This window comes from Orbicella faveolata, unplaced genomic scaffold (assembly GCF_042242905.1).
Source record: "Orbicella faveolata isolate gen_17 unplaced genomic scaffold, um_ofav_v1 contig_46, whole genome shotgun sequence".
In the NCBI taxonomy this organism is placed as follows: domain Eukaryota; kingdom Metazoa; phylum Cnidaria; class Anthozoa; order Scleractinia; family Merulinidae; genus Orbicella; species Orbicella faveolata.
This window is the reverse complement of record NW_028301576.1, coordinates 16,656,456-16,675,000: the sequence shown is the minus strand read 5'-3', so window position 1 is coordinate 16,675,000 and position 18,545 is coordinate 16,656,456. Positions and strand designations below refer to the sequence as shown.

The window sequence follows — 18,545 nt, the reverse complement described above, 5'->3', positions numbered from 1 at the left end:
AGACTGACGTGTATGTTGCCGGTTTGTGATTTTTAGTCCAGTTTGGAGCGGAGGGTGACAGTTACATACATACATTGGGTTGTTTTAGAGTGCATAATCCTTAGTGTAATGGTGGTTAGTTATGAACGAGATGAGCCTTGAGTTTTGAAACATTTCATGAGTTAGTAATTTGCAAATGGCACGAGATATTTTTATTTTTAGTTACAAAGGTAACTTGATACTTTCGTTTTTCACAAGGAGTAAATTCAATTAAAAGTCACGAATCGTCATTTCTAGTTCTTAGGACATGTTTTAGAGGAGACGAGACTATTTAGATTTGAAATAGTTCTAACGTTTACAATAGTAAGTGCAGGTAACGATTGTTTTGTTCTTGTTGCATGCAAATATAACGAGATATTTTTATTTTTTAGTTACAATGGGTAATTTGACACTCTTGTTTTTCACAAGGGAGTAAATTCAATTATAACAGAGCTGACGAATCGTCACCACTTGTTCCCATGAGATGAAAAGAAGCTTTCATTTCTGGACGGTGTTTACATCTCTTCAGTAGCAGTTTAATATTGTTATTTGATGGGCATTTTATGACATTCTTTTCAGTCCGATATTTTTAAAGGTAAAAAGTATGAAAACTGTTCAAATGTTCTTTGAAGACTGCATGGCACCAGGGGGGGATGAAAGGGCTTCCCATGATGCTTTGGTGTAATCTGATCGTTTTTCATGATGACCACGTCGACAAATCGGATGTTTGGAGCGTAAAAAAGCGTCGGTTTCGTGTCCAATTTTTGACTTTGTTTCGACCTCTCGGTGAGTATTTTTGTTTTCCATGTGTTCTTTACGTTTTCAATTACTGCTTCCACCGTTCTTGATCAATAATCATTGTTTATATTCTTTCATTCAGGGCTATGTTTTTGTACAACATGCCGTGACGAGGTCATTGTTGTTCCAATATAAGCGGAACAAAGGTCAGAACACACCAGCTTTTACGTTACGTTTGTGAATACATTTGAGCAATGAAGCTTAAAATTGTTAGTATAAAGTTCAGTAAGCAATATGTGCTTAAATGTATTCTAATGTACTCAGGTTTAATCATAGTAATAAACGGTCAAAATTTACATAAATATGGCGCCAAGCGGCCATTGCGCTGTCTTCTCCTGTTGCAGTTTTCGAGGAAATAATTGTTATAAATCGTTGAATGGCGCGATGTTTGGGCCATTTCGTCTATTTTATTACTTTTCTCGATTGGAAATAGGTTTAGCTTTGTTATTTGAAGATGACTGGTTTGCCTGTGAGGTTTTTTACGAAAGGAAATCTTTCTTTTGGGCTCTTTTATCAACAGAGTCTATTAATATGGATCAGAGGAGGTTACATGTAGAAACGGGGAACACACCAAACAAGCCGCTGAGAAAAAGACCGACTCCAACTGGTTCTTCAAGAAAGTCTCTTTTCGGCAGTTCTCCGTCAGGAAAGCCGGTTAGTAAAATGATTTTTTGGTTAATTTTACAATTTGAGATTTAACCTATCAGTGAAGCATTTTCCCTCCAGAGAATCATCTGGTCAGAAGGTTTTGTCACATTGTTTATTCGTGCAGTTTTTCTCTTCCCAGATTTCCTTATTCTTTAGTCTTAATCTTCAAATTTTAACATTTTCGAAATTTTTGGGGGTGTATATTTTAAGCCTTTTTATTTTGCAGAATTGGAGATTTCGAAACATTACATTTTTGTATATTACATCATTGAGAATAATATTAATTCTGTTTAAACAAAGGTACCCCAACCAAGATTAGTCACAAGACTTAAAGGAGTTAATACTTCGCCAAAAGTTTTAAAATTTGACTCGAAGAAGCAAAGGATTGTTTGGCAGAGGAAAGAGGATGTGGCACTTGTACAGTTTGTTGCCTTACACAAAGACTTGCAGCCAACAAAAAGTGAATGGCCTTCGCTAAATCCGAAGTCAAAATACTGGAAAGATGCTGCCGAGTACATCAAACAGACAGCTGGAACACAGTATCTCAGAGAGGGTTGGTACATCCTGTAATCTAGCACAAATTTATAGTATGCTGATAAGAGGAGGTCCAGTTAAGAAATAAAGGTTGAATACCCATAACTTCCATACCTCTAGTTTGATACTGAAATATCGAACGTTTTCCTTTTGGGATAATTTGCGGAGTTTCATGTCTGACATTACTTAGTTGTCTTGTCTTTGGAATGTTGTTGCAAGGCATTAAAATAATGCAATCACTCATTAGTGACTAAAAATAATGTCTTTTAAATTGGTAGTCGCACATAAAAAATAATTTATTCAGTTCGCTTCACTTTGCGTGTCACTGATTTTTTGGGCTGTGAATGACAATTGTTATGTATTCCATGTTTGTTGAGGTGCTAATTGTTACCCTTCATATTTTTAGGATCATCAATCCGCCAACGAGTGGTGGTATACATGAAAGGCCATTATAAAAGTGTTGATGAGGCAGAAGACGAATATGGATTATCTGTGGATTCCTACCTAGGGGAGCCAAATGTCCTTAATGAAGAAGAAACAGAGCTGCAAAGCTCTTCTGATGTGTTAAATGCCATTGATCACCTTGGACAGTCACAACTGGTTGACATGATTTTCAAGGCTTTCAGTAGAGTGATTGACAAAAATAATTTGCTTTTAACACTGTTAGCACAGATTTCTTTCCGAGAACACCTTAAAGATTTGATTGTTGCTCTACACCCCCACCTGCATGAACAAGATCAAAGAATGCTGCTCAACAAATGGTTTCTTCAGCAAGCTAGAGAGGTGGGAATTGACAGCAATCCGGCAGATTTTGCAACCCTGTCCTTGGAAGCAATGCTAATGCTTCAAAGAAATGACAAGCCCAATTTGGTTTACAAGTGGTGCAGCTGCCTCTACAATGATGAAGGCAAGCCGAGTTTGGATTTAAACCGAATGCCCTTTGGGATGCTGCAGTACATCATAGAGTTCTTCAGCTGTACACATGTTGCCCAGGTTTGTATAATAGTCTGTATGAATGGTTGTTGAAAAGGTCATGGTAAATTAGGGTAGTGAAGGTGTAAATCATCATGCCTGGATCAGGTTATCATAATGGTAACTCATCAAGTCTCCCTGTCTGTGGAAGTGTTTGTTTCTATGTTGTAACTAATGGCTTATGTAAAAATATCTTGAATATAATGTAGTTGCATGGCAAAGCTGTTGTTACATTTATTCAGTATATAGCTACACAGATGCTCTTGCACAACAATCAGAGCACCTCTCTTGTTTTTATTTCTGAGAATAAGGTTATTTAAATATATCTTTTAGATAAGAGAACCCCCCGACTATAAGATGTGGCAGGACACCTTGGATGCTGAGTTCGGTGGGGGCAAATTTAAGCGCCTCTTTCGTGGGCCTATGTGGAGTGGTTGTGATAGGAAAGACATGGGCAACCCAAGAAAGGTAATTAAAAGTTATTCATTGACGTTCAAGTTTACTTAGAAAATGTGTTTAATCAGTAGAAAAGTAACACTGTACACAGTTCTGAGTGGACAGTTATGTTGGGACTACATATAAATAGGCTTCACTGAAAAGGGTGTGTAGCTCTCAACACGAGGTTAGTAAGTCCCAGTTTTATATTACATTACTCATTGGAAATGACCCTTGTATCCTTTCATAGGAAATAGATACAAGTTAATTTTTAATACAGCCATAATAATACTTCTTATTTCAGGCAAGGGTAAATGTTCCCTGTGTAAGTACTCAAACTCAGAATGAAAGTATGCAGAAGTCACCATTTAGCACCAAGCCAGAAATCCAGGTAAGAAGAAAATCTAAAATTATTCATTCAAAATGTTTTAGTTATTCGGTTTGTGGATGGAAACTCTATTTTGAATGAAAATTGAAATAACCTGTCTGTATAAATTGAATCTTAGCAAGAAAATTCCAACTTACATTTCAAATAAAATTATAGAGGAATGCTATTTGGAAAATAGATGATCAATCAAACACCAGTTGTACAAATTCATGAAAAGGAATACCAGTCAATTTGTGATTGTGTTGTGTTATGGACATTTTTGTTTCGATTTTCTCCAGAGTAATTTTTGTAAAATTGTAAATGTATGAGTAAATAAGTAAAGTTGTTGTTGTTGTTTGCGTAACAAGTAAGCACCTCTTTAGTTTGGTTCATGTTGTGTTTTGGTTTTCAGATAGAAGCAGTAAAAGAATTAGTGAAATGCAACCCCAAGGGTCGGTTTTGGATAAAGGCTGATGGGACTGATGTGAAAGCAGCCTTACAGGAGTCATTGCGAAGAGAGTGGAATGGTGACGTGGATTTGCTGGATGGTAAGCTGCAAGATATACGGAGGGAGTATGAAGCAAGAATATCGAGCTGTGAAACAATAACTAAAGACAATAACATCAGCAGGGAAGATTTAGTTATTGCATTTGCAGCACTGATTACTGCCTTAGAGGAAGACATTGCATTTCTTGATGATGGTCTTCAAAAAGCAGTAGAGTCTTTTCGTTCAAAGTTCAACAACCCCAGCACCACGGTTGAGACTCTGAAAAGCCTTAATTGGGACATTGTAGAATTTCAGACACTGTTGGAACAGGCAACCTTCTTCAAGGAGCAGATCAGTACTTTCATTGCTGACTTGAATTCTTCACAATCACAAGCACCAGTAGCACCTAACTGGAGACTGTGGCTGAAACAATCCCCTGGCTACTTGCAATTCTTGCGAAACCTCTTCAAGAAAAAGCGGATTTGCGCAACACACATACTTGTTTTCATGGTGGCCGACGAGCAGCGCATCTGCAAACCTTACGCCATTCCCATTCAGTATGTGCCTTATAAAGGGATTAGAGACCAGGAAGTGAGGGATCTCACCAAGAAAATCAAAATTGAAATGACCAAGGCACATCTCAAAGTTGTTGGTATGTACTCTTTTTTGACATAATGAACAAAAATGATATGAATAGGTGAAGCATGTCTGTTCTGTTCCAGTTTGGGTTTTGTCAATCTTGCTGACCAATTCAAGGAAGGATATTCTTATGCCTGGATTAAAAGACCATCCCTTGTTGTAGCGTCCACAATTTGATGATATTGTTGACAAAAAGTCAATAACAGGCACCAAGTAGGAACCTTCCTCTCCTGGTTGCTGCCCATGGCTCACAAGCATTGTTGCTGAAGCTCCTTTGTGTTGAATATCTTTTTTTTTTCTGCTATCTGTAGGTACCAGTACGGATGGTGAGTTTGAGCAGTTAAGGAGGAGGGGTGAGACCCGCCCCCTGCACATTTGGCAGCTAGCTCATGATGCTCGTGACAGTGTCAGCAAGATGAGTAAAACAACTTTGTTGCAGATGCTTGAATTACAAGGAGGTAATAACAGTATAGTATCTGTCCTAAACACTGTAGGCCACATTTGACCACTATTTTGTTTTGGTGTCCTGTGACCTGGATTTTAGATCGTAGTTTCTAAATGAACAATTTTGCTAATTGTCCTCAGACAAGTACTTTTGTACCACAGTCAAGCCCCTATTCAGTGGCCACTTACTAAACAGCCACCCTAGTAGGTGGCCAGTAATCAAGTCCCGATGAGGGCTTTTCTATTGTTTTTACTGCTATTAAGTGGCCAACCCCTTTTAATGACCCACTATCCATTTCCCTGAGGGTGGCTGTTTAATAGGGATTGAACTATAGGATGATTGGCAGTCTAAAGATCCTCAAAATCAATTGACATTGTTTTCTGTCAAGTGCAGTTGCAATAGTTTGTTTAATGGTTATATTTAATGATCTTTTCAATTAAAATGGCACTTGAAATTAACACTAAACGAACTAGTAAGACTCATTTCAAGTAATCATACAAAGTTTCAATAAATTTGATTGCAGTTGATGCCAATGGTCTTCCAGTTGTGGCCCGTCCAAATTCAGCTATCCCACATGAGGTTATTTTTCAACTGCATGAGCTGAGAAACAACCAGATGTTGAGCTTGGAAGATGCAGTTACGTTTGTTAGAGGGAAACTGGTCCCTGATGGGCATGCACCATACCCCTTCAGAAAGGACACACCTGAAAGTTTGCTTGACAAACTAAGATCTGTGGTGGCCACATACCAGTTCAGATGTGATGTCCAGCACTGGAAACATCAAGGTGTTGATTTCAGCCTGTATGTGTATGTGCCAGAGGTGGACCCAATCACTGGTGACATTCACCATGAAAGAGCAGACCACAACCACCTACTAAAGAGAATAGCTAAGCACACCAGGGATGGCAACAACAGCGAGCTCATTTATGAAAGGTTTGATGAAGCCATGCGCAACCCCATGACGGGACTCACCCATGCAGCATTGGTTGGTTCACGCAAGCAGTCAGTACCAGATGCTGAGAAATTGCTCTCTTTTCATGTGGCCAAATTTTTCAAAGACAACCACTACCTTGCAGAAGCAGAATACGTTGAGACGGTTGCTTTATGGCATGAAGCATCTGATGGGCGTGGCCTAAGTCAACTACAAAGATGCAGGCAGAACTATCAGATGCTCAATTACATCCTGGATGAGTGGATTCCTTGGCATCAGGACAATTATGATCTGTCCACACTTGACATAAACAAGTAAATTTATGCCCATAAACTATTATTGACATATCCCTGTAATATGCAGTTTACTCCAACAGAGGGGTGCATTTTAAAGGGGAAAGCAAATCTTTGAAAGATCTGTGTAGATAAAGTACAACAAGAATGTGGCATGAACAGCATTGCAAACATGTTTAAGAAAATATAACCATGTGAATGAAAATCATCACAAACCCTTTCCATAATTTGTGTTTTGACTGTTTACTTTTTACAGGAATAGAATCTTCATTTAACTATGCCTTCATTGCAATTTGCTGCCTCATCCATGGAAATGAATGTTCCATAGCACATAGTACAAAAAGTTGACATTGTTTACTCTGGTTTGAATTTGTAGGCCTATAGGGGGTTTGAGAGGGTTTTCTCGAGAAACCATCATTGAAGTGACAACCAACATTGAAAGTCAAGAGTTTCGTCGTCGACAAAATCAAGAAATTGGCTATGTGGAGAATCCCCGTGCATCGGAAACTGATGACCTCGAGTGCTTTTATGGTATGTGCCACACTTGGTTGGGTCCATATTTCACCCTCAAGGATTTCAAGCTAAAGTGGAGGAAGATTGTACGGTATGTACATGTGTGGGATCCTGTGAATATAGTGGCCACTTCTATCTCATACGCGGGTTTTACGGTTGGGAAAAAATGTTCTGAATTTGTGCCTCAAAATTAACTACTGTTTGAAAAAGACTAATTTTGTTCATCATGGATTATTCAGTCAAGTATTCTTCAAGGCCAGGGAAAAGCTGGGGAATTTCTATTTCGATTCAGGGGAAGTTGATATTTTGAAAATAGCCCAATCTCGATATATCAAAATTCAGCCTAAAGTAATAGACCCCAGTATGAGGCTCTAAGGAATAAAACCCCCAAACTATGTATTCATTTCCCAGAGCCTCGTACTGAGGTCTATTGCTTTAGGCTGAATTTTAATATATCATAATTGATCTACTGAAATAATTTAACATGGCTTATTTAAATTACCATTAAAGGCTGGTAGAAACTAGACCTGACATTTTGCATTTTCTGGTCAAGAAAATTTTATTGTTTTCAGGGAAAAAGTCAGGGAATTTTGAAATTAAAAGCAATGTCTGTGGCAACTATATCAGTGACTACACATTGATGTAGGGAAAGCTTTTAATGACCCTTCTTTAATTCTACGCTTTTAGGGAATTTACAAAACGTATGGACCCAGATCTTCCCTTCTTTTACCATACTCTGAATGAAAGGTTCTCAGTGGACTTGTTGCCATCTTTTGATGAACCACCACCAGGCTGTGGAAGTGATGATGAAGATTGTGATGACCTAACAAAGAACCCATACCGTTTGCACCGTCTTATTAGAAATACCAGGGAAGATGGATCCATATTTGCTGCCGGTCGGTCATTTCTTCCAGCCAGAAACAGAACATCGACAAGACAACGATTTCATCGTTTTGATATTGGCTTACCCCCTGTTCCTCAAGGATAGCAATTGTATCTTATATATTTAACCCCCAACAATACTAATTATTATTTTCTCCTTACAATACCAATGACATGAAGACAAGTGCTGAGAATATAGATTTAATCACCTAGGAGGAACTGTCACAGCTTGAGTCATAAAGAAATAAATTTTTGAACTAAACCCTACCAAAACAGGATTTTTTTATCCAAGTGAATACTAAGTTATGTAAAGTTATCTTAATACAAAATCAAGTATGTCTTTGCAAGAGTGTGTCAACGGAAAATAATGTGTATACATCCTCAAACCAAAAAATAGTAAGCAATTAAAATTCAAGACTTATTAAAATCATTGGTCAAGGGTGATCAAAGAAATAAAGTTCTTTTTAATAAATGCTATCTTGTTATTGTATAGCTGACTTTGCTTTGCTCTTTGAAAACTGGGTTGGTGGAGGGTATTTGGGTTACGATCAGGCCAATAACTGAATTTAACACAATGTATGAACATCTGACGACCACTTTTTCATCATGTTACTGTTCACTTGACTTGACCATGACATGAAAACCACCAAAGACTGTTAAAAATCTCCCAACGTCCTACATGGTGTTTTGAGTTTGATTAGCAAACACTTATTGAAGTCTCTCAAAGGTTGCTGAAAATCACCTGTGTTGTCTATCTAATTTTTCCCCTTTATATGCACATTATTAATAAGACATCAGACAATTCCTCGTAAGAGTAAGAATAATGTAGGCTTTCATTTTCTGAAAACAAATTCAATTAAATTGGCTACAGCTTATCATTGTACTTGTATAGTCCATCATTAGGCAGCCATTTTCCAGCCTTGGTAAAGATTACAGATGCTATATAAGTCCACTTTGGAGAGTCTACCATGATATACTGACATTTGATGTTTTTAAATTTTGCATCTTGTAACTCACCATTTGTCATTGCTGAATTAAATTTAGGGACTTTTTCTTTGGGAATATAACCAATCCTGTCCCATTGTAAGTTCACTTTGGCTTGCACAATGATGGCATTGCAATCCCTGATGTTGTCTGGTTCAGTTTGAAGTCTTAGTTCAACTGTTCCTTTTGCAGCTAGAATTTCTCGGCATTTCTTCAACGTACTTTGACAATCTGCATGAAAGGAGCTGCCTCTTAAACCAACATATTCAGTAAAAAGAGGAACTGATTCCTCAACTGCTTCTCTTTCGTCACATGGCTCCTCGAGATATTCCTCCTCTTCATACTCCTCGTGGATTTCATCTACAATCACAATATCCTCATCTGATTCTTCGCTTGAAGAGTTAGCACCGTTGTTTTCAGGTTGGTTATGACAAGCAGTGCAATCTGGCAGCACAACATTCATCAGCCTGGGATATTCAGTGCAACTGCACCGACACCTGGTTAAATCCAGCCACGGACAACAATCGGAGAACGTATCGTCCTCTGATGAATTTTCCAGTTTCTCCATCGATTTAGGTCTTGGAAGCTTAGACGCTCCTACTTTACCCACAACTTCGAAGTCCACGATAAAGGTAACCTGTCTTCCATCAGATTCCTGTGTAAACAAAAAAACAATTCGACACAACTAAACTTGAGATGAACACGTTTACAAACCCGACGATAATAACAATAAGTTTAAGCTTAGTTTGCTTGGTTTACCATAGCCTGCGCGAGAACACAAGAGAAATAAAGCAACTTGTACACAAATACGATACAAACACAACAACAAAAAAATAGTTACCGTGAAATAACAGGACGATTTAACGTTGATCAGGACAGGGCTTCGTGCGGTTGAAAGTTTGCCTTTGCAATCGTCGCTCCAAAGAACACAACAGAGACGGCGAACGGCCAACTCCCTTGGAAAACTAAAGTGTCCAAGTACACAACATATCTCTAAACAAGGAAAACTGGTGACTGTAGTGAATTTTTTGGTTCCTAGATCGATGCAATGAACATATATCAGCTTCGAGAGATCGAATGGTCTCTCACACCGCGAAATTAACCTCACGGCGTCCATGTCGAAATGGCAATTCATGTGACCCAAAAATAATGATAATATAGTTGGAAGCAACGCATCATGGGAAGTCCTTTCATCCCCCCCTGGCATGGCACCAAGTTAAAGTGCAATTTAATTAAATCAGATTTTCGGCGTCGCAGATGACTATCCCAAGGAAATAGATGAAATGAGGAAGGCGCTACTACCAGTGCTAAGAAAGGCCAAGAGGGAAAAGGCTTCAGCCTTGTTCAACGTGGACAGACTTGTAATTAATGGTCAAATTTACCGTGGACCTGAAACTGAGAAGTGTGCTTTCTATGCAAAAGTTTTGTCTTCATAAAATCGCTATCTGATCTTATTTAAATCACAAGACAGCTTTGGGAATCCATCTTGCACGGTAAGCTGTCACATTTTCAAAGGAGTTGTTTACATTTAGGTCATATGCATACTTGAGATTCCCTTGCCTCCTTTGCTAATTGTTAGTAAAGTAGTCAAAAGTGCCAGATTCTAACTTTGCCGTCATTGATTGCTTTGCCCTAGAATTTCCTAAATTTTCGCGGCTTTAACTGTACAAATTCGATAAATTTATGCTGGCACCTTTTCATTTATTTGTGTTTAGGTTGGTTTTATTTTTCAGTGTCGATTTTTGTTTACATATCAAGAATGAGTACCCAATTACGTTTAAAAGATTCCGTCTTACAGCCAACTACAGAAGATTTTATAATAATTTATATACCCAAATCCTAATCTTAGTTACACCGGTGGCTTTGTCATCACCGCAAAAATTCTCCAATTTTATTCAAACCAATTTATTAAGATTTGAATATGACAACCCCAGTTTAAAGCATCTTTTTGCTCACTTAATGCCAGAGGTTTAAACCAAGCACGAAAAAGACGACAGTTGTTTAGGTGCCTTCATAATTATAAATTTGACGTAATATTCCCACAAGAAAGTTACTCAATGCAAAATGTTGAAGCGATATGGAAATCTGAATGGGGAGGGAACATCATTTACAGTCACGGAACAAATCATTCAAAAGGTGTTGCAATTCTCTTTAACCCCAAACTGGATGTATGCATAGGGAGCTCTGAAGCTGACAAAAACAGGAGATATTTACTACTAGAAGCTTCCATATTTGAGTTCACATTTTTGTTTTGTAACATTTACAGCCCAAATGACAATAACAGTCAAATTACATTCTTCTCAAAGCTCAGTGACAGTCTCAGGAGGCACACTGATATGCAAATTGTTCTAGAAGGCGATTTCAATTGCGCTCTAGCACCTTTGGATAATATTGGCGGAACTTCAACTGAGAGAAAAAAGACAGTAATTAACAAAATAAAAAACTTGTGCATGAATTTTGACCTCCAAGATGTGTGGAGATCAAAACACCCCAAAACATCACAATACACATGGCGCAATAACTTGTTGAAAGTGCAATGCAGGCTAGATTATTGGCTGGTTTCAAAAGAACTGTCAGTGTTTGCGACAGATTCTGGAATTGTCACCTCAACAATATCAGATCATTCTGCAATAACTCTTCACCTGCAATCAAAAGAGTATGTTCAACGAGGTCCAGGTTTTTGGAAGATAAATAACTCTCTTTTAAGTGATGAAAGGTTTGTACAGGATCTATCGAGTAAGATACCGGAGTTCAAAACAAAACACGATTATTTGGATGACAAAGGCCTATACTAGGACATGATTAAAATGGAGGTGAGAGGTTTCTGTGTTCAATATACAAAACGAAAAAACAGGGAATGCCGCAATACTGAAAAGCACCTCCAACAAAAAAAATAGATAAATAAAATAAATCAGATTTTCAACATGTCAGAGAGTTTTTTTTTCTCTTTCTTTCTATTTTCGGTGAAGAAAGTGTTGTTGCATTGTGTTGTGTAAAAAGGGTAAACTTACGACTCGTATAAAATGCGAAAAGTTCTCTTAACTTGGTATTTTTGAGCAAAAAATTCCTCTTGGGGGTTCGGAAAAGTTATGTGATTGGTGAGTGAGGGAGTTATGCATGTGCGCTTGTCACACCAATCACAGTGTGGGTTGTATCAAAGAATGAATCAAATTGCCTGTTAGAAAATAAGATGGTATCTACATTAATCTGGAGACGTGTCAGATTACTGTAATTTGTTCAGTCAAACATTTTATGGCTCTCTATTTAGTTATCTTACCATTACCGATGTAACATCGTATGTACATCATAAATTCCCAGTTTCTGTCTTGCTGTACATCGCAACCAAAAACACTTGTCAAATTAACCACGTCATTACTGTAAACAGTTCCAGGAATGCTCCTATCTCAGAGACGTTTAGTTCACAAAAAAATAACTCTTGTACGCCTTGCGTGCCTATGTTTCTTAGAAAACTCTGGCTCCTTGACAGTGTAGTCTAGCTAATTCTTAAATATCCGCGAATAAGCATTTTACATAAAACACAAAGTTGCTCTTAATTAAGTGATCAAGAATAAATAGAAAGTTAAGCCCAAAGAAAATAATATATGTGCGCTGATGGGTTTCAAACCGTGTTTCTATAATTTAAACAAGTTGAGCGTTTCTGTCGAGGAACTACATGTATCAGCTGATGGTTGCTGCAGTAGAATTTTGATGTTCTTAAAACAAATATTTACACGAGAAGCAAAGCTTTGAGGGCAAATACATGTATGCTAGTTTTAAGAACATCAAAATTTAATTTCCAAGGGGCAACTATCAGACCAACAGTTCCGAGACATATGTGCCTTAGGGATGGTGGAGCCGAGATATCAACCTCAAGCAGAGCATGCAGGTATCCATGGCAACCCTGAGAGCAGTAACCACTAGGCCCTGTCACACTGATACAGTCAGTGGAGATAATAACTTACCACCCCATATACTTACTGTCACCAGCGAAAGGTACGGAGGTGAGGGGACAAAAGTACTCAACAGGCATGAATGGCACTCAAAGGCAAACTGCACATTCTCACACTGTTAGCAAGCAAAACATGTAAGCCCTGCAAAACCCCGTATGAGACCTCACCGAACATGATTGCTGTGAGAAAACGCTGGCCAGCATTAGCTCGACTCAAACTTTGCCTAAATTGCATTTTAATTAGCCCAAAATAAATTTAAACCATAAGAATTAGAGAAACTGTAGTGGTGAACTATAAAACTACATGTAGATAGAGTAATTTGTTTTCTATTTGTTTTTAGAAAATTCCACAATGAAAAAAAGAAAATAACTTGATGTCATACTTTGATTCTCTTTGCTGATGTGCCATCATTATGTCGACAGCTTGTGCTAGTTCTATGTTTCTATCTACATGTAGTAGATTTACACCAAAACAATTGGCGCAATAGTGTTCATCTGCAGAGAGACACTATCAGCCCATAGTTGTCCAAGAAAAATACCCAGATGGATAGTACTTGTCCATGAAAAGTTTTCTGTAAACAAGCAGGCTTATAGAAAATAAACAAATTGAATTTAAATTGAATTATATGGGTTGTTATCTGTTTCTTTATTTTTATTTTTTTCAAATTTTTCTTTGACTTTTCACAGCTTTCATCTTAAAAAGTTAAAAAACACTATCAGCCCATAGTTGTCCAAGAAAAATACCCAGATGGATAGTACTTGTCCATGAAAAGTTTTCTGTAAACAAGCAGGCTTATAGAAAATAAACAAATTGAATTTAAATTGAATTATATGGGTTGTTATCTGTTTCTTTATTTTTATTTTTTTCAAATTTTTCTTTGACTTTTCACAGCTTTTATCTTAAAAAGATAAAAACTAATTTAATGTGATTTTTGAACCGGTGTGCGGAAGAAAATTTAGTGGTGAACAATAAAGATGATAGAGTGTTAATGTCTCGGAACTATCGGCCTGAAAATTTGATATTCTTAAAACTAGCATAATTTATTTGCCCTCGAAGCTTACTTCTCGGGCAAATATCTGTTTCAAGAACATCAAATTTCCGCAGGGCAACTATCAGCCGATAGTTCCTCGACATAAACACTCTATTGTTTAAATAGAAATCTTGAGCTCATAATGAAATTGCTTAGTAGAAACATTTGTGGAAGTTTGGAAGAACTCAAAAAAACTGTGAAAATGCTCGCCTGTTGGCTCATGCTACCACAACATTTCTTGTTTTCCCAAACTTCCACTCATTTTTCCACAATGTATACATGTAACTATAGAAACACGGTACAATTTTGTTTTCTGTTTCTTGATATACAGTCACAGTATTTATTCTGATTTTTGTTAAAATTAATTATCTTGCTCTTGGTTATGCTGGCATTAACTACAGAATGTGACATTTCTTTTGCAAAATTATACACTGTCACTGAAAGATGAAAAATTATGTGAATATTGTTATAAGTTTGTAGCAAAACTGTGCTACTTTAATCTTGCATAATTTTACACTGTCTTTTAAAACTGCATGTACATTAGTGCTTGTGAAAATAACAGTCCAATTCTTGATCTGGAAATAACAATCGGTCATGGGACATTGCTCAACCAAATTTGAAATCGTGGTAATATAAAAATATCGATATTGATTTCATAATATCAAATGTTGGCTTGGATGTGGCTAAGTGTCAAAAGGCTTGATATTTTGATATATCATGATAATATCAGAATATCATGATAATATCAAAGTATTGATACCGATATCATCATATCATATGTTGGCCTGGATGTGACTAAGTGTTATATCATGATAATATCAGGATATCTTGGTAATATCACAATATCAATACTGATTTCATAATTTCAAATGTTGGCTTGGATGTGACTAAGTGTCGAAAGGCTTGATATTTTGATATATCATGGTAATATCAGAATATCATGATAATATCAAAATATCGATACAGATATCACAATATCAAATGTTTGCCTGGATGTGCCTAAGTGTGGTGGGGCTTGATATTTTCATATGTCATGATAATATCAGAATATCATGATATCAAAATATTGATATAGAATTCATAATATCAAATGTCTGCCTGGATGTAAGGAAGTGTAGAGGGGCTTGATGTTTTGATATTATGATAATATGAGCAACCTATAAATGTTATAGCAACAAGAAGACTCCAATTTAAACTTACTGTACGATATAATTGAAAAATTGGAAATATATTGATCTTATTCTAAAGAAGCATGTCTATTTCATGGATTGTTCATATTTTTGGTCACTGAGTTCTATTTTCTAAGTTTTTTTTAAATCATGTTCACTCTAAACGAGAGTTGGAATGAACGAAAATGCTGCGAATATGTAACATAACATTTCTATATGAATAGAAACCTGTAAATCTTATAGCAATTGATGTTTATACAAGTTACATCATAAGAAGACTCCAATAATAAAGTTACTTTATAAAATAGTTAAAAATACGTATTGGAAATTTGTCCAATTTATTCCAAAGGGAAACGTCTATTCCATGGATTGTTCATATTCTTCACCACTGAGTTTGATTTTTCTAAGTTTGTTTTTGACCTCTGTTGGCATGCCTTCGAGGCATCTCTTGCGAAGTAATATGCTCTTGCTGTTTGCAGTGCGGTCAATGTCTCCGAGTCCCAAACTTTCCATAGACTTTAGGAAGCCTTCTGCAGCCAAAGTTGGATAGCGGTTGGTTGTGTTGGGCAGTGGATTGACAGGGGGCATGAGATGGCGACCGGAAACTTCGCTGGCTTTAACTACAGTTCCCTTGTGCAGCAACACTTTCTTGACGTATTTCCCATAAAGGTCTGTGAGCGTTTCTTGTGGAAAGTAGGAGGCTGGGGTTTGGGAAGAATTCTCGGCATTGGCAGGCATAGCTGATGTGCTTAGTGCTAGTTCAGGTGCATCCTGTAGTTTCTCTTCTAGTGGCATCATCGCAAACTTTGTGTCCACAATGTAATTCATAATAGTAATTGCTTGTAGAGCAGCATGTTTTCCGATGGTGGACGAAACTTGATCTCGAGTGTCATTGTGCTCATCAGTATCAAGCTCTCATTGTGCCATTTCAACAGCGTTGTCTAAGACATGAACAATCATACACACGCATGCCATTTGACCAATCGCCTTTGCGATGATTCCGCGCTGGTTTTCGTCAAACTTAATAGAAAGTTTTCTTCGTTTGAGCTCGTCGTGATAGTTTTTAAACAGTTCGTGGGCATCTTTATCCATTTTGTAGGTAACTGGGGCCTTGTGGAAATTACTAATGATCTCGTAGACACGTTTCAGTTGGGGGTTTGTGGTTGGATCAAATGGTACCAATTCGTCATAATCAACTTCTCGCTCTACAGGGCACACATATAGCTGTCGGTCATTAAAGCCATCGAAGTCATCTTGTGAGAGTAGCTTAACAATGTAAGCAGGTTGGATGAAGCCGGTGATGTTAAGGCAAGTGGAATCCATTGTCGCTGAACCGTTTTTAAAGTCCCGTGTCCATTGCGCTCCTCCGTTAAGGGCTAGCAGTGTCTTTCGGTCCAACGTAGAGTTGGTCTGGTAATGGTCGAGCATGTTGTAAAACTAAGTTAGTTTGTCATATGCACCAAGAACCTTGTTGTTTTGGGACATGACTTGGTGTAATTTTTCGAAGGAGAAATGGTCAACTAGCAAACACGGCAGGTCTTTATCTTGTGCTTCGGGATTGTCCTGTTTGAAGTCGATCTGGAGATCTTGTTCAATTTCCCTGACGGGCCTAGCAAGAACGTTAAGTGCTGCGGTTTTCTTCTGCCCTTTTCTCGCGCACACATTAAACCAAACTATGGCAGGCTCTTCCCAGCTGTTGTTGATCTGGATCCTTCCATGTGTTCCAATAAAGGATGCAGTAACGGTAAGGAGCGGAAATAGAATGTATTCTGCTGGACAACCCAAGCTGTCGGCATATGCGCGAAACATTCGTTGCATAACAATCAAAAGTAAAGTCGTTGTGTTGATTGGCCACACACATGGATAACGGATTAGTACTGTCAGTTGACAGTTTGTTAGAAGCCACCTTGAAAAACAGCAACGCTTCGTTTATAAAGATTTCAAGGAAGGAATTTCTGTCAATCCAAAAACGTTTCATTCGCATGCGAAGTATGGTGTGCAAGAGTGAAGAGTTAGAACTCGCTTGCAGAGAAAGTGAAGTGATGTATCACAGTCTTTGCTATATAAGGGCCAACAACACGCCAACACAATACTATCCTGCAAGTACGACTTTCCGCATCCCGCCGTCAGAATTTTTGGGAGATAAGGAAGAATGCCAGATTCTACAATGGTTTATCACCCATAAAGGCAAATTCCTGAGAGAACAAAATACACTATCAAATCTGAATGGAATGAACTTATCAGATGCGGAGTTGAAAGGAGTGGAAGCGTGTTCAAAGGTTTTTGAGCAACAACAAGACCATGATGTAGAACTTTCTGCCCAAATTAATGATGTTGAAGTGGCTTCATTTAATTTAGGATTTACCTTTCTATCTTTCTAAATATTACTCAACGTCTTGTTCTGGCTTGTCAAAAATGTTATAATACTTGACTTTGAGGTGGAGTTAACGCAAAAGAAGTTGTTGTAAACGGTGACATTTTCTGCAGTTCTCTTTATGCAATTATTTGAGACCTTAGTTTTAGGTCTTTTTAGGTGGACGAAGTGAAAATTAAAGGCATTGTTAATACACATGTTATTGCTTTTTGCACGCCGCGACATTAAAGAGGGAGGTATACTCACGCGTGTTCACTCTTCTTGAGCTCAACACAGAAAGACTAAAGCACACCCACATTTGTAATTGCTTTTTTTGGGTCACACATTACAGATGCATTTGTGATCGCCCGCACTACACTCTTAAAACATTAGGATTAAACACATTTGTGATCATATTTCTAGCGCAACAGTCTTCAAGAACGAGGATTTTACACACATTTGTGATTGCATTTCTAGCGCCACACGCTTAAAGACCGTGAGTTATGCTCTGCACGCTTAAAGAACGAGGATCATACACCAAGTGCTTAAAGAACGAGGCAGCAGACATTTGTGATGATTATGGTTTTTATATAAAATATCATGATAATATCACCAAAATCTCATTGTTAATTTGATATTTTGATATTCTGCAATCCCGCACCTTGGTGATAATATCAAAATATCACCGTGAGATGGCATACGAAAGATATATCAACAACCATTTGATAATATCAAAATATCATGATAATATCAACATTGCAAAATCTCGGAATCTCACAGTTAGTTTGATATTTTGATATATCAAAATAACATGATAATATGAAAATATCACCGTGGGATGGCATACAAAAGATATATCAACAATCATTTGATAATATCAAAATATCATGAAAATATCAACGTCTCAAAATCTCAAAATGTCATAGTTTATTTGATATTTTGATATAGTTATCATAATAATATCAAAATATCAAAATCTCAAAATCTCATAGTTAATTTGATATTTTGATATTCTCCAATCCCGCACCTTAGTGAATTATGATCAGACATCACAACTCAGGATATGGTCTAAATGTTAACTCACAAGTGACCATGAAT

General features: G+C 37.4%; 2 protein-coding genes and 1 pseudogene across 7 annotated transcripts in view; 1 reads left to right on the top strand and 2 right to left on the bottom strand.

Annotated features, from left to right (window-relative positions):
* The window catches only part of LOC149098655 (uncharacterized), a 179,104-nt gene that overhangs the window by 114,805 nt on the left and 45,754 nt on the right, over nt 1–18,545 (top strand). For 2 of the 6 annotated variants that reach the window (XM_089278307.1, XM_089278306.1), the window contains exons 2-11: nt 1–1,470; nt 1,765–2,017; nt 2,405–2,991; nt 3,304–3,438; nt 3,710–3,796; nt 4,185–4,911; nt 5,210–5,356; nt 5,867–6,587; nt 6,943–7,170; nt 7,767–8,451. The exon at nt 1–1,470 is cut by the window's left edge. The exons of 1 other annotated variant lie outside the window; for it this stretch is intronic. In XM_089278307.1, the coding sequence (XP_089134433.1) occupies nt 1,120–1,470; nt 1,765–2,017; nt 2,405–2,991; nt 3,304–3,438; nt 3,710–3,796; nt 4,185–4,911; nt 5,210–5,356; nt 5,867–6,587; nt 6,943–7,170; nt 7,767–8,067 (3,537 nt within the window). In that variant the 5' untranslated portion in view covers nt 1–1,119 and the 3' untranslated portion in view covers nt 8,068–8,451. Of the gene's footprint in view, nt 1,471–1,764; nt 2,018–2,404; nt 2,992–3,303; nt 3,439–3,709; nt 3,797–4,184; nt 4,912–5,209; nt 5,357–5,866; nt 6,588–6,942; nt 7,171–7,766; nt 8,452–18,545 lie in introns of those variants that run through there. 3 more of the 6 variants (XM_089278311.1, XM_089278308.1, XM_089278309.1) reach the window with 3 other exon arrangements.
* LOC110063685 (uncharacterized) lies at nt 8,147–10,128 on the bottom strand. Its single transcript, XM_020770684.2, has 2 exons — nt 9,787–10,128; nt 8,147–9,600 (listed from the first exon to the last, which is right to left on the bottom strand). Exons 1-2 carry the CDS (start codon nt 10,078–10,080, stop codon nt 8,827–8,829), a joined length of 1,068 nt encoding a protein of 355 aa, XP_020626343.2. The 5' UTR covers nt 10,081–10,128; the 3' UTR covers nt 8,147–8,826.
* LOC149098657 (uncharacterized) lies at nt 15,452–16,903 on the bottom strand (annotated as a pseudogene).

Bases quoted from the DNA above. Each gene is read 5' to 3' on its own strand.
- LOC110063685 (XM_020770684.2), bottom strand. From the start codon at position 10,080: ATGAATTGCCATTTCGACATGGACGCCGTGAGGTTAATTTCGCGGTGT. The intron at 9,601-9,786 runs GTAACTATTTTT...TTGTTTACACAG, and splicing joins AATCGTCCTGTTATTTCACG to GAATCTGATGGAAGACAGGT.